This window comes from Cynocephalus volans, chromosome 5, assembly GCF_027409185.1.
Source record: "Cynocephalus volans isolate mCynVol1 chromosome 5, mCynVol1.pri, whole genome shotgun sequence".
NCBI lineage: Eukaryota > Metazoa > Chordata > Mammalia > Dermoptera > Cynocephalidae > Cynocephalus > Cynocephalus volans.
Genome location: NC_084464.1, coordinates 148,442,587 through 148,458,560, shown reverse-complemented (window position 1 = coordinate 148,458,560; position 15,974 = coordinate 148,442,587). Strand labels below are relative to the sequence as shown.

The following is a 15,974-nucleotide window of genomic DNA, read 5'->3' as shown; positions in this document are numbered from 1 at the left end:
AATGGAAAAAATAATAGCATATTAAAATTCATGCACTGTTGAAACTAAACAAAAATGGTTCCAGTTAGTCAGAGATACATGGAAAATAAAAGTTTTAACACAATTTCTAGTGCAATTGGAACCACCCACACACCTCTAAAACGCACACATGTACAGGTGCACCTAGGCTTCATTACTACTGAGCAAGTTTGGCAGAGCCCTGGGCACTTTGTTTTTTGAAAGCTCCATAGGTGATTACAGAATTTGAAAGCACCACAGCATAGCTTAGATTGAGAATCACTAGTGTGTAACTATTTAAAACATAAAATAAGCCAAAACAATTGGGCCGCTCTAAGAAACTCAGCAGTAAAGTAATTGTATTAGACAATTACTTTAGACAATGAAAGGAATAAGTGGTACCAGCAGTAGTAGGGGGCTGCATGCTGCATGAGTGTGATGTTATAGTATTTTCCAACCTATAGTTAGTTAATACATGGAACAATTAATTGTTGATACAAAGATGACTAAAATATGTCCTTACTCTAAAAGAACTCATAGTTAATCTACAAATTGGAATCAACATTCAGGAAAACAGTTAACTTCTGCCTTCCTATCTGAATGAATAGTTTCCTACTGAAAATTAAGTAAATTAAGGTGTCAGATAAAATATACGACAGAACTTGTCTCTACTTGAATTAATACAGATATAATTTAGTGTTATGCTCATAGCAACTAGTTTTTTTCAGAAAAGGATAAACAATATTATTAGATAGATTTAAAACTAATGGTGTTACAATTTCAAAAAAAAAGAAATGTTGCATTAACTACTGACATTTAAGAGAGGTTGAAAGACAAGCATCAGAAGCGAGATTCAAATTTCTTTTTGAGTTAAATTATTCTACAACTCATGCAGCAATCTAGATTTTGATATAAAATAAGACTAACTGTCAAATGTTAGAAAAATGAAGAAGGGAATTTTCTATTCTTCAAATATCTGGTCAAAGAAGGGAGACTCACCATATTAGTTAAGAGTCAACTGGTAGCTTATTATATAAAATGTGATTTTATGGATTTTTATTTGCAGAAATTTTAAAGGGAAAGTCAGCATCACCACAAGTACAAGATAACTGAAAAGAGTTATAAACATAAACCAACCAACCAACCAAAGTTGATTACTCTGAAGAGCTGATGACTCTACCACTTAAACTTCAAGTTATATGATAATAAAATTAAAATTTATATGAACACTCTCAAATGTTAAAATAACATTATTTGGGGCAACATTTAAAAGATGAAATAATAATGTTGATGCCCATTTCTACTGTGAAATCAAATGTACACCAATAGCCCAGCATGGGAAATTACCCCACCTTTAGTATTAATATTACCTTGTGTGTAGGCAGCATCATCAGATCCCATACTCAATTTCCGTGCTTCACTTATTCTATCCACATGTGCTAAAGTAGGGTCCGTGAGGTGCTGAATATTCTCTGTTTCTACATAATGATCAGGATGGTTTAGAAGATTTGTAAGTTCAAAGGTAGGGGACACTACCCCTGGTGAAACCGCAGGGGGTTTATTGGGAGAAACTGTAATTTTGAAAGTATATTTTGTATTGGGTTGAGTGACCACCACTCGAGGAGAAGTTGCAGAGTTATTGCCCATTGCTCGACTTTTGGGAGGGTGGTGATGAATAAAGGCAGGACCCATGCTCACTTGCCCAGACATATTTCTGGAGGCAGCAGATGCTCCCGAGTTTGTGGATATGAAGAGTGTGGGCTGATTCCGCATGCCCTGTTCATCTCCTGCGGTGGCATTAGCTGAAATATAGACCTTGGGTTGACTACGGGACATCACCTCATCAGTATTTGGGGGACTGGCAGCTATGTAAACAGTGGGCTGACTTCTATTTAAGGTCTGGCTGTTGACTGAAGAGGAACTGCTGGAGGTTCGAGGTCCAGAAGAACGCAATTTTGAAGAACTGTTTCTTTGTGGGGGTTCAAGTTTGATTTCAATCTGGTTTTTTCGAGGTCCTGTTGAAATATTCTGAATGTTATATTGGCTATGCGCAGAAGACTGTGAGCTACCAGATGAATGAACTGTTGGTGGTTGTGGAGTAGTAGGTGAACTGATGGGCATGTAGACATGAGAGGTCTGGTGGCCTTGCTGATTTGGCTGCTGGGTTGAGGTATGTGACAGAGGATTAGATGCAGGATAAGTAGTCCAGGGACCAGTCTGTGAAGGTTGATAGACTTGTTGAGGGTTCATGGGATTAAACTGAGATACCCAGCCAGAATGCTGTTGTGTCTGTCGAGCTGTACCACTAGGAGTTGTAATGTAAGGTCTAATATAGATAGAATTTCCCTGTGGACTGTTAAGTACAGGTGGAGGTACACCATGTATGTGCAAAGATGTAGGAGTATTACGACCAGTCTGGATATTTGGGGCTAAAGTTACCATAATGGGATTAAATCTGGGAGTTTGTTGAGAAAGATTAGATGTTCCTTTGCTGCCTAAGTGAAATCCAAGATGTGGTGTGGAATTTGAAGCACCAGATGTACTGGACATTCCAAAAACATTAAAGCCTTGAGGAACTTGAGCTGGTGCTGTCTGTGGCTCTTGCTGAAATAGTTCATTATTAGACTGACCACCTTGAAGTTGTCCATCACTAATGCTGTGCATTAGAGCTCTACTTCCATTCATTCTATTTCCTTCTCTTCCATGGTGGTAAATGTTCTGTGACTGCAAGTCCAAGTTGAGAGAAGTCATGTGATTGCGTAGACCAGAAATTCCAGAATCATCCGAAAAATTCAAGTCTCCTTCACCATAAAGATACCTTGTACTCTCCTGAGAGAGAACCGCACAGCAGGCATCCAGGTTATTATTATTCTATGAAAGAAAATAAAAACAGCTTGATATTAGCAATCAGAAGCTAATGCTTATATTCTCATCACTAAAAAAATATTATGTGATTAACAAGTGACTGGTTAATAAAATTATAACAGATATATCTGAACCTTCTTATTTGAGAACTATTTTTTATGCAAATGGTTGAATTTTTTCTGCTTAAGTAGTTTTATTGTATTTACAGTCTTCTTTTACATTTGTCTTTGTATTTATGGTTTTTTTTTACATTAATGTACCTTAAGAGTTAAATAATGTAGCCTATGAGACTTAAATATCCAATAAAGAATTTTTTTAAAAGTTAATCACTGCATCAGAAGACAGAAACATTACAAACATTGTTATATTTTCTCACATATTATTTATATAATTAGACCTATTATTAATAACCACTAATTGCCATTAACTAGTTTTATTGTTTAAATAATACCATCTATCCAACAAAAAAGTAAATGATACAGAATAATATGTAATTTCAAGCGAACATTCACTTTTTAGATTTCATGTTAACATAATAACACATGTATATAATTATTTCTTATATATGATATATCTATATTTTTTTGGTCTGGTATAGCTATGTTTCAGTTGGCTCTCTAAAAAGGTAAACACCCACAACAACTGCTTCCCCCTAGAGTTTGGAGAAATACTATTTATGAAAAGAATAAAGACTTAAAAAGAGGTCCCAGAAAGCTTCAAGGACAACATCTAGCTTACAAAATGAAAATGATTTCTGATAGACAATAATGGCTTGTAAATGACTGGAGGTAACAGGATGGTTGTCAATGGCTGTTTTTTCTTTTCAGATATGCATTCTTTGGGTCATCAGAGTGCTCCTGCCTGAGTAATAATACAATTATTGCATCACACAGAGAAATTCTGGTTCCATACAAATGATTGAATTAAAAATCCTCACAACTAATGTAATGGAATAGCTTTAGAGCTAGCAATACCTCAAAGTGAATCAAATCATTATTCTCTTTTGGGAGATATTTAGTAAAATGTATTCACGGAAAATACAGTAAAATTATAACCTAATTAAAGACGCAAGTTTAATGTTGAACAAATTATAATCGTTCAACTTAAGTAGTATAAATAGTGTATAGCAAACATTTTTTAAAAGATAAATGATACAATTTAAAAGTTCTCAAAATATTTAGAACATTATCAATGCTTGCACATTCAAGTGCTATAGAAATTCTTTTAAACTAATAACCTTTTCAAAAGTTACATTTGTAGTAGTATTTAAATTTAAAAAGTTCCAAAATTCATACCAAAGTCATCTCAATTCCTCATATGCTTCCTAACTTGTGCAAAATATGTATCTATATATAAAATATAAGCTCAAGGCTGTCTCCAGTGCAACTGAGTTCATATTTCTGTCTTTAGACAGCACCATAAAAATCTACTCCAGAAAAGCAAATAAATAAAAACCAAAATTCTACTCCAGAGAAATGAAAAAAAACAAGCTGTTTTAAAAGATTTCTCAAAAGAAACTAACCACTAGTCATAATCACCCATTAAAATATTTACCAAAAACCTACCACATGCATAGCATTGTGTTTGAGTCTGTGGAGACTCGATGACAATATAAAATCAAACTTACCTAGAAGAGCTTGCAACTCAATTAGGGAAACAAACCATGGATTTTTGAAAAGGTAACACGAGTATGTGCCAAGTATGTGCCAAATAATAAGTAGTATTGAAGTTCAACAGAGAGTTAATATTGCAGGATACAGTAGGAAGAACTGGGTTAATGAAGAAGGTATAGCCCGACGGTTTTTATAGGATACAGAGTACTTGGATAGGAAATAAAAGAATTCTTGGTGAGGGGAATGGCATGAGTAAAGAAGGATATAAACGTGAGAGTAAGTAAAAGCATGCTCCAAAAACAAGGTGACTGGAATAGATTTAGCTGGAGTTAAAGGTTCATATTCGAAATTTTGTGAAACAAATTGTTGCAAAAGCAGACTAGGATTAAAGAATGAAGGATTTCTGAGAAATGAGTCACACCAGAGTTTAGACTTTATAATAAGCAATGGGAAGAGCTACTGAATGTTGATGAACAGAGAAGACACAAAGAATATTTTGGGAAGCCAAGTCTGTTGGTACTTAAGATGAGCAGGAAATATAAAACCTTGACAAGACAACCAGTAAGACATGAAATAATGAGTGTTCGGAGATGGAAATGAATTATAAAAGACTATAAATGGTCAACGCAATTTGGCCACAAGAGAGAAAGAATTCAAAGAGGCCTGGAAGATTAGCTTGACAGAAAGGGGACAGTTTTAGACTTAAAAAAAGATGAATGGCCAAGTTAGAATGTCTGCAGGCAGTCTGGTATGAGATAAAATCATATTACAAAGAACTGAATTAAAAATGCATTTTGAAGTCTTGTTAAGAAATGATAGTCCACACTGTTTGAACAGGTAATACAAAAGAAATGTTAGTCTCCCTTCCCCCAACCAACAATTTAAATCTCTAATGCTATAAAAATCTCTTTATCCTACTCATAACTCTGAATTGATACACAGTAGTTTTTGAAATAAAATAGAAAAATTGATCACAATCTTTATCGACTGATTATTCATTATAGACATACGTTTTCCCAAACCTAACTGGCGCTTTTTGCTTTAAGCTAACTTTTTTGCTGTTCCTAGTAAATTCTTCTCCCTTTTAAGCCAAAGCTCAGAGAGCTCATGTCCCCCCCCACCTCCTCTGCCATCATTCTCAAATTAAAATGTATATCCCCTACCAAATCCAACTGCACAATTCCTTTGTAAAACCTTGATGTTCATTATTTACAAAGTCTTCCTCTTTAATTTTCTTGAGTTCTCAAAAATCCCCTTTAGTCCTTTATAATCTTTGATTATTTAATATGTTCATATTAAACAGCAATAGTCTAGTCCCAGCTATGCCATAACTCATGTACCCTTGTGTTATCTACCCTATATAGACATCACTTTCTTATCAGCAAAACATAAAAGAACTTACAGGGATTTTATAAGGTTACAAAAGGACAAAAGAAAATGTATTTTTTATTAGACTTCTTATTTTAGAAAATTTTAAACAGACAAAAGTAGAGAGTAAATATGATAAACTCCCACATATTAATCTCCCATCTTTAACAATATCAATATATTGCAAATCTTTTTTTATTTGATGTGTATGCCTCAGCTACTCCCCCCACCATACCAGATCAAGTCTCAGACATCATCTTGCTTTCATCTGTAAATACTTCAATACGTATCTCTAAGAAATTGGTACTTAAACAACAACAACAACAACAATATAACCACACGTCATTATCACACCTTAAAATGATCAATAATTCTTAATATCACCTAATATCCAAACAGTGTTAAATTTCCCTGACTCTCTCAAAATGTCTTTTTACAGTTAGTTTAAGATCTACATATTTAATTTGGTCGCTATATCTCTTAGATTTCTTCTAAAAATTAACTTCCATCTTCTTAAAAATTTTCTAGCCATTTGTTGAAGAAACTTAATGTACAGTAGAATTTTCCACATTCTGGATTGTACACTGTGATGTCAATATCCCCTGTATTTCACTATAAACTATATAGCAGTCCCTTGGTATCTGCAAGGGACTGGTTCCAGAACATCCTCAGATATCAAAATCCATAAATACTCAAGTCCCTTATATAAAATGGCATAGTATTTGCATATAACTGACACACATCCTCCCATACACTTTAAATCATGTCTAGATTACTTACAATACCAATACAATGTAAATGCTACGTAAATAGTTGTTATGCTGTATTTTTTTTTTTTTATAGTATCAAACTCTTATTCATTTACTCTTTTAACCAACATTTGCTGAGTATCCATTGGGCAAGTAGAAAGAAATATACTTGCTGATTTTGAAGTCTACTGGAAGAGATTAATGTATACACAAATAAATATAATGCAGAATGGTAGGTATTATAATAGAAATATGGATAAGTACTACGGGTAGAAATCATCTGAGAGGGCTTCAACTAAGAAGATGGCACTTAAATACCAAGAGCAATTTTAAACTTAAAGATTCAATCATCATATTAAGACAATAAAAAAATAGCAAAAAATTCTGTTAGAAAAAAATCAGTATCGGGCCGACCCCGTGGCTCACTCAGAAGAGTGTGGCGCTGGGAGCGCTCAGGCCGCGGGTTCGGATCCTATATAGGGATGGCTGGTGCACTCACTGGGCGACACCAAGCCAAGGGTTATGATCCCCTTACCGGTCACAAAAAAAAAAAAAAAAAGAAAAAGAAAAAAATCAGTATCAACTATGCAGTATTTCATACTCTTCTAGTTTTAAGATTTAATTACCAAATATAAAAATATATTTTAAAGATACAAATTACATCTACTGGTAATATAGCTATCTTTGAGAATCCACAGCACAAGGAAATGATGCAAATAGTTCAAAAAAGAGGGATATGAGCAATAAATAAAGTCAAGAAGAGGATAGATTCTTCTGTTCTCCTTCTAAATAGCAAAATGTTTAAGAACATGTACACAGAGCAGCAGCATGGCATGATCCTTTAACTACTAATTTCTTAAACAGTTCTGAGCCAGTGTATAGGGAGGATCTCCCAAAAGAAAGGACAGAAGCCCACCCAAGTGAGAAAGGGAGAGCAGCCCCCAAAAGAGAAGCTGTCACAAATAAGAGATGTTTATACTACATTTAGGGGTAGCTTAATTTGCCTTTACAGTTCAAAACTATTTCCCCCACTTTGGGAAGACTTGTATCCTAGCTGTAGCCCCAGAGATGCCCTCCCCGTTCCTCTCTTGTTCTATTTCTTGCTATATCAGCTAAAAAGTAAATTACCTGGATGCCCAGAATGATTATCAACTCACTTTTAAAAAGTATGGTCTGTCTCGTGGGTAATTTGCAAGCCAAACAGATTTCATTTTAGTCAGCACTAGGCGTTGGGAAGCATGTTGAGAAGAGGAGTTTGTCTTTGTAAAAGCAGATTAACATAGTGTCTAAAGGAAATCCAAAATCATCTATTTTCTATTTTTTGGCAAAGATGAAAAACGTGCTCAATTATTTTATTTTATTTTAAAATAGGTAATCATTTAAACAAATCAAAACAATTAACAAAATATGTATGTTGAGAAGTCTCAGTCCTAACTTTGCCCCCATCTGGCCTTTTCCCTCTTGCCTACTATGGGTAATCATCTTTTATTAATTTTGTTTTCAATCCTTCCAAGATCTCTTTATGCAAACAGGGGCAAATAGACATATGTGTATATATTTATTTGTCCTGCCTCCATTCATATACCCTGCTTTGCATCTTGTTTTTTTAATACATCCTGAAGTTCATACTGTCAAGAATACATTAGACCACTTCTTTATTTTTGTGAAAATATTTTAAGTAATTCTACAAAAGGCTCTATGTTTTATTCCCAGTAAAATACCAGTTGGGGTATTTAAAAATCTCTAGATGTGCTATAGGGAAGTGTTCTGAACAGTTCCTTCACGATGAAGTCTATAAAATTTTATTGAAGAATCTCTAGTATTTTACTATTAGCTTTTTAGTAACTCACAGAACACTCACAGTATAGTTTTATTTCACAACAAAATTCTTTCTATTTTATTTGAAAAGTTAGGAAGAGGTACTTGGGTTCTAGGGGGCGACTATCTTTTCCCCACTGTCTCTGCTCCTTCCCCAAACTTTAACTTCTGACTCCATCCTTATTACTTTTTTTTCTCATTAGTTTTTCCTTGTTCATTCTTTTCTTTCACATTCTATATTGATAAATGTAAACTGCAGATTCATTTACCATTAGAATTGGCTGCTACCATTTATTGAATACTCATGAATCAGGTATCCTATTAGTTGCTTTACCTGCATGATCATATTTAATTTTCTGTGAAATTTTTTACTCCCACTATACAGTTTATGAAATGAAGGTCAGAAAATGAGAGTCAGAGAGTTACTATTAACAACTGTCAAAACTTGAACTCAAGTCTATTTATCACCAAAACATATGCTCTTAAATATAATACTACAGAAAGAGCCAAGCATGTTTGGACAATTCCATGCAGCTCAGGATGACTATAGCATTGGGGGTGAGGAGGAAGGACTGGACAAGAGATCAGGATGTAGAAGCCAGGGTTCTAGATCACAGACTACTAGGCCCTAGTCAAGATACATGAACTTCATTTTGAATGGTATGGGGAAAAATCAAGAGGTTTTAAGCATATAAATATATCATAAAATCTGTACTTTGGTAGATGAGGATGGACTGGAAAGACCAAAACTGGGTTAGGCGAAAGGTAGGCAGATCAATTAAGAGCACAGATGAAAAGGTGAGGATGTGAACAAAATGTAGTTACTTAATAACAAGTATAGATTTGACTATTTCAAACTTAAAAATCATTTGTCAAGGGTAAGTATGTCTGTCTAAGCCCAAAACACTTTTTGATGGAAAGATTTCCATTTTAATCAAATAGGAAGGTACAATTATCACTATATTTAGAATTATGGATTTCTAAAATTTTCTAAAATCAAGAAGAATGTAAAAATTTATTAGGGGTTTAGTGATATTAATTGGAAAACTTATAAATTAAATTAAAAATAGAAAAACAGACTTTTTTTCTTTAGAATTGGGACCTTAGGAATTGTTTGATCAAGCTCCTTCATTATACAGATAAGAAAACTAAGTACAAAGAGGGCATATTGCTTGCCAAGTATGCTCGGGATGCCCAGTTAGGATTAGAACCCAAGTTTCCTGAATTCTTAATTTAATGATTTTTCCTCACTTTTCATCTGAAGATCTGGAATCTAAATTTGGAATTTAAAAAGTTCTCCTGGCAAAACAGGAGGAGGAAAAGTGAAGCAAGGTCACAGCCAGTAAGTATGGACCACATATCAATGCTTTACAGTCAGGTCTCATTTAATCCCCACACCTATTCTATGAGGTAGGTATTATCCATATTACAGATGGGGTACAGATAGCCCTACCTTGCCAAAGGCCATATGACTATCATGCAACAAAGCTCATCTCTTTTTGTCATAGCACACTAATGCCAACAAGAAGATAACTTAAAAGAGTTTTCTTCCAGTGTTTAGAAAAATACCAGGTTTGTATTAATCAATTCAGAAATCATCGAACACTGACCTGTAACATGCACCTGGATACAACAACTTCAGGTACTTCAGGAAATTTTTGTCGCAGGTCATGTAAAACCTGAAAATCAATTTGGTGGCTTCCTTGGGCCATTCGTATATTGCCTGATCAGGACTATTTGTACAGAAGGCAATTCTAGGCCTTAGTGGAAATAGTACTCATCTCTTCTGTCCAAGCATTTTCTGTGAAAGAAAGAAAAAAAATTTTAATGAGAACTGACAGAATGAATACTGCTGTGGATTTAAAATTTCAGTGCAAAAGGGTATGTGCTTTAGCACTTAATAATTAATATAAACCATAAAAATATTATTTAGGCCTATAATTCTTTCCATATAGTTATACTGTCTTCTCAGTATAACCCCTGATGGCAAACTTATAATTCCTATGTACTTGTATGCTCTATAATGGCTGAGCCAAAAGGCATTCAAATAAGCGATTATTGAAAAGGTTGTTTTCCCTCATTCTTTTTAAAAAGGGACAATGAATAACTGATCTTTTTTCTTTTTAATGATTAGATTTCAGCCTGAAGTAAGTATTCTTATTTACTCTGCTTAAAATTCTTAAAGTTCGGATACTGAAAAAATTTGGTTCTATAAATGACTTTACATGCTTTGTCTAAAACTTAATGATCTACAACCCGATGCATTTAACATTTTGCTTTATCTTTCAGATATACTTAATCCATATATGCATAATCAATTCATTCTCAGGAGCTTAGTAGCATATTATTCCCTCTGCTTCTATTAAATCAGTATTTAAAAAATACTGATACTTAAACCCCAACCCAAGAGGTTCTGTTTTAATTGGTTGGGGAGTGGCCCAGGCATACAGATTTTTAAGTTTCCCAGGTGATTCTAGTGTGTGGCCAAAGCTGATAACTACCTACCTTATTTTTATTCCTAATATTCCTAATGGAAGCCACGTTTAATCTTGAAACCCTCTTTGGGATATGAATAGGACATAAGTACATTAAACCTAAATAAAATACTAAAATATTTAAAATCATGTTATTTGAGTTATAATTAAAATATATTTTATTTTAGTATAAAATTAACAAGACAACAATCTCTTTAAAACTAATTTCTTATATTTAGTATTTCTCATTTAATCTCATTAACATAAGCTTAAAAAAATACAAGTCTGCAAATTCCATAAATGTAGGAATTAGGTATCTTTTGTTCATTATTATGTATCTAACACTTTATAAAGCTTCAGCATAAAAGTAGATATTGAAATAGTTTGTAGTAGGTTTAGTTATGATAGAACTCCTGAGTCCTCGACAGAGTAAAAGCTCATTTAGATATCATGCATAGTAATCATTTCAGCTTATCATCACTTGATTAAATTGTTTTGTCTGTGTGACTTCAGCTTAGTTACATCTCATAAATAAAATCACTGCCAAACCAAGTTATGTGCATTACAGATTTCTGAACAGTATTTCTATGTAAAATACACATGCATAATTTTGGTACTCGAAGTAGTCTTTCTATAAATGGGCTGCGGGAGAAAAGAGGAGAAGTACTGGAAATTAGTAAATAATATTTTAAAATAATTTAAGGGGTGATAAACATGCTATAGGACAGCTCATCTTAAGAAAACCTCCTCTCCATCTATCAGCCCATTTCTCTGCCCCTCCCCCATTTGGGGCTAAAACTCCTTGAAAGGGTTGTTTATGTTTAAGTATCTTTATTTCCTCCCTTCTAATCTCTTTTAAATCTACCCCAATCAGGCTTTCATCAGTTCCCTCCACTAATCAAAGCTGCCATAGACCTGCAGGTTGTGAAACCCAATGGTGAGTTCCCAGTCCTCATCTTACTAGACCTCTCTGCAGCTTCTGACCTAGTCAACCATTCCCTTGTTCTCTGAACACTTTCTTCACTTGGCTTTTCAGATTTCTACTCTTCTGGTTTTCCTTCTACCTACTGGCAGCTTCTTTTCATTTTTCTTCACTGGATCCTCCTCCTTTCTTGGACATCTAAATGTTGGTGGGCTAGTGGAGTTCAGATCTAGGGTTTCTTTTCAACTATATCTCCATTCCTCTACAAGATAATTTCATTCAAATGAACTGTTTTAAATAGCATCCATATACCGAGGCTTGGCAAATTATTATCTCCAACCCCAATCTCTTCCTTGAACTCCAAACTAACATACCCAACTGCCTGTCGGACATCTCCTTCTGGATATCTAAAACTCATTTCAAACTTAATATGTCCAAAATTGAACTCTTAATTTCCCCCCATCCAAACCAACCCTTTCTCAGCCTTTTCCATTTCAGGAAATTCATCCAGTTGGTCCTTTTCTCATCCCACATTTAGTCTCCCATCAAGTCTTGGCTGTATCTACAAAAAGTATTCTAAATCCGATTACTTTTTCCTACTTGTTACTGCTTTTGTCCAAGCTACCATCATAAATCACCTAGACTACTACTGCAAAGGCCTACTAACTGGTGTCTTCCCCACGTTCATTTGTTGTTCCACCACTCCACCCCTCCCCATATCCCTAGTCTCTTTAAGGAGAAGAGTGATCTTTGTGAAGGGCAAATCAGAGCAATCACTCCCCCTGCCCAAAATGTGATGTTGCAAGACCCCTGGCTAACTACCACCCCTCTAACTTCATCTCCTACCATTCTGCTTGTTCCTTCAGTTCCAAACGGTCTTCTGATAATTTCTCAAAGAAGTCAATCTCATTCTTCCCTCAAGGCTTTTGGACTTACTGCTCCTTCTGCCTGGAATTTTTCTCTCAGATGCCTACATGGCTCCTTCTCTTACTTCATTAGGATCTCTGATCAAATGTCACTTCCTCAGAGACAACTTCCCTGACCAATCTTTCTACCTAAAATAATGCCACACCTGCCTCTCCCCCACCACATCCTCATACTGCTTTTTCTTCATAGCATTTATCAATAACTGACATATATTTATTCATTATCTATCTATCTATCTATCTATCTATCTATCTATCTATCTATCTATCTATCTATCTATCTATCTATCTATCTATCTATCTATCTATCCCCAAAACATTAGCTCCATAGGATCAAGGACTTTGAAGTACACTGCTCTAACCTCAGGATCTAGATCCTTCTTGGCTCACAGAAGATGCAACATTTGCTGGGTAATATGAAGATTATATTATAAGGTTCCTTCATAGTACTTTGTTTCCAAAACACATTTCAAATGATCTAGATTTGAGAAAAAAGATAATTTATACACAATTTGGGGGAGAAGCAAATAAATACTCAGTCTAATTGAGGGACACCTTTATTACTTAAAAGATGAATCATGAAAACAAATTTCAACTTTTTCTATTATTAAAACATATCCTAGAATCTCTACCCACACTCACCTGCTCTTCTAATAAAGACTATCAAATACACAAATGAGAACATTCTTCAAATGTACAATTGTATTTTATGGGTTCCACTTCCTGAGTAATTGCTGAATAGCTCCTACTGGACCACCTCTTTTACGAATGACTACTATAAACACTAGAAAAAGAATAAAAAACTACGTGAAGGCAGTAACAGAAATGGGGAGGAGAAAAAGGGCATCAGCACTTGGAAGAAGGGAATAGCAAGAGTAACTTCCCATTTTTTAATGCCTTTTACCAGAGAGCAGGCCCCCGTTGGTTTGGTTAGCTAAAACCCAGATAGAAAACTTGCAGTCTTACTTGCCTGATGAACCAAAGGACAGACTTTGGCATGACCACAACAGCTGAAAGCCTACTGAGTAAATCACAGAAAGGAGAGAACACAGAGAGGAAGCCCCGCATTCTGTGTATAAATTCTTACATCTCTAATCTCTGAACTACACACATGTGAGAAAGATTCCAAGCAGCCAGGCTAAGGTTAGAACAACTGAATTGAGATTTCAGTTTGTAGTTTGAGTTCATCCAAGTTACTGCCCACTCAAACAAACAAATGAAACATCAATACTCAATGGAGGAACATAAAAGAACCCAGAGTCTCTTCATGTCATTCATAATGTCCTGGGTATAACCAAAATTATTACACATAAGAAACAGGAAAAACCGATCCATTCTTAAGGGAAAAGGCAATCAATGGAGACCAAGCCCGGATGACCCAGCTGCTAGAATTAGCATAAAAGAATTTCAAAGTAGCTATTTTAACTATGTTCAAGGATGTAAGGGCAAATATATCTGGATCTCTCAGCAAAGAAATAGAAACTATTTTTAAAAGAACCAAATGGAAATTCAAGCATTGAAAAATAAAATACCTAAAATGAAAAACTCAGTGGATGAATTTAACCACGGATTGGAAACAAAAGAGCCAGTGAACCTGAAGACAAAGCAATAGAAATTATCCAACCTGAAGGATGAAGAGGAAAATGGAGTGGGGGTGGGGAGAGGGAACAGAATCTCAGGGATCTCTGTCAAAGTTCAAAGCTCTAAACACCTGTAATTGGAGACACAGAAAAAAAAAAAAAAAAAAGAGAGAGAGAATGGGGTAGAAAAAAAATTTGAAAAAACAGTGGTTAAAAATTTCCCCCAAGTTAGTAAAAGATATAGATTTACAGATGTAAGAAGATCAGCAAATCCCAAACAGGAAAAGCCAAAGAAAACCACACATAGGCACGACATAGTCAAACTGCTGAAAAACAAAGAAAAAGAAAATCTTGAAAACAGCCAAAGAAATGACATGTTATGTACAGGGGATAACAATTCAAATGAATACTGACTTCTCTTCAGAAACAATGGAGGCTACAAAACCGTGAAATGACATAATTTAAGTGCTGAAAGAGAAAAAAACCCCAAACTGTCAAGCCACATTCTATTATTCAGCAAAAGTAAACTTTAAGGATGACGGCAAGATAACTATTAAAAAGTTCTTAATTTTAAAATGTATCCTTTGTGGAGCACTGAATACTTTGTAAGGACAACCCAAATGTATTACTGAAACAAACTGGTATTTACTTAATTTCAAAATAAAAACTAAGAAATACCTTATAAACTTATTCTGGAATATTATTTCTCACAACAGAGACATTATTTTCTATGGAAAGATGCAAGAAGACTGCCCTTCTGAGAAAAAGAAGAAAGAAATCATACTATATAAAACGTTTCCAGCATTAGGTACAAAGTTTTGACACCTAATCTTCTGCCAGCGAAAATGAGCTAGTAGCACTAATTCCTTAAGGATTCGAAACAGTAGCAGAAAATGTACGGTACTATAGAATGTACAAGCAGATATACTGGAAAGACTTATAAAACGGCCATATCCTTTCCTTTTTTAAAGAGCATGTAAACAGTTTGCTTTTGACTTCTCAGTAATTATTATGGCAGTGAAGAGTACTATCAGTTAAAGACTCACTCAGACTGTAAGCTATGCTCCATATTCAGCATGGTTTATCACTGTGAATGTTTCCAGGACTGTAACAGTATACAAAAGTAACTGTTTAACACAAGAAGAGACCATAATCTTCAGATTAAAAAACAAAGAAAAGCAATTGGACTTATAGGTCTGATCAAAATTCGGGCATTTATGAGGCAACTAGATAAGAACATTTCAAACTGGGACTATAACCATCTATTTATCTACCACCTATGCATTTAAGGAGTACCTAGTATGCAGCAGATACTATGCTGGAGATACAAGTATTAGAGTCAGTGTCCCTGCCCTGCAGGTTACAGACATTCCTAGACTAAAGGCACATAAATAAACTATAAGTTTATAATTTAGATAACTATTTTAACTAGCCATTTTATCTTCTGTCCACCTCCTCCTGCTATTGAATTTACTGCCTGCCGTTTCTCTTGTTGTTATCATAGACATTGTTCTCATCTCTTTTGCATAATTCAAAAACAGAGATTGAAGGGAGCATGGTACATTAGAAAAAATTGTAAAGAACAGACAGCAAGAAAAATAGGAGGGCCCAAATCATAAAGTGCCTTATAGGCTATTAAAGTTGGCGGGTATTATCTTAAGA

At 34.7% G+C, this 15,974-nt stretch overlaps 1 protein-coding gene across 3 annotated transcripts in view; it reads right to left on the bottom strand.

Annotated features, from left to right (window-relative positions):
* The window catches only part of TAB2 (TGF-beta activated kinase 1 (MAP3K7) binding protein 2), an 82,752-nt gene that overhangs the window by 28,216 nt on the left and 38,562 nt on the right, over positions 1-15,974 (bottom strand). For 2 of the 3 annotated variants that reach the window (XM_063097639.1, XM_063097640.1), the window contains 2 exons: positions 10,021-10,211; positions 1,368-2,868 (listed from right to left, as the gene is read on the bottom strand). In XM_063097639.1, coding sequence (XP_062953709.1) covers positions 1,368-2,868; positions 10,021-10,122 — 1,603 coding nt within the window. In that variant the 5' untranslated portion in view covers positions 10,123-10,211. The remainder of the gene's footprint in view (positions 1-1,367; positions 2,869-10,020; positions 10,212-15,974) is intronic. The other variant, XM_063097641.1, reaches the window with a different exon arrangement.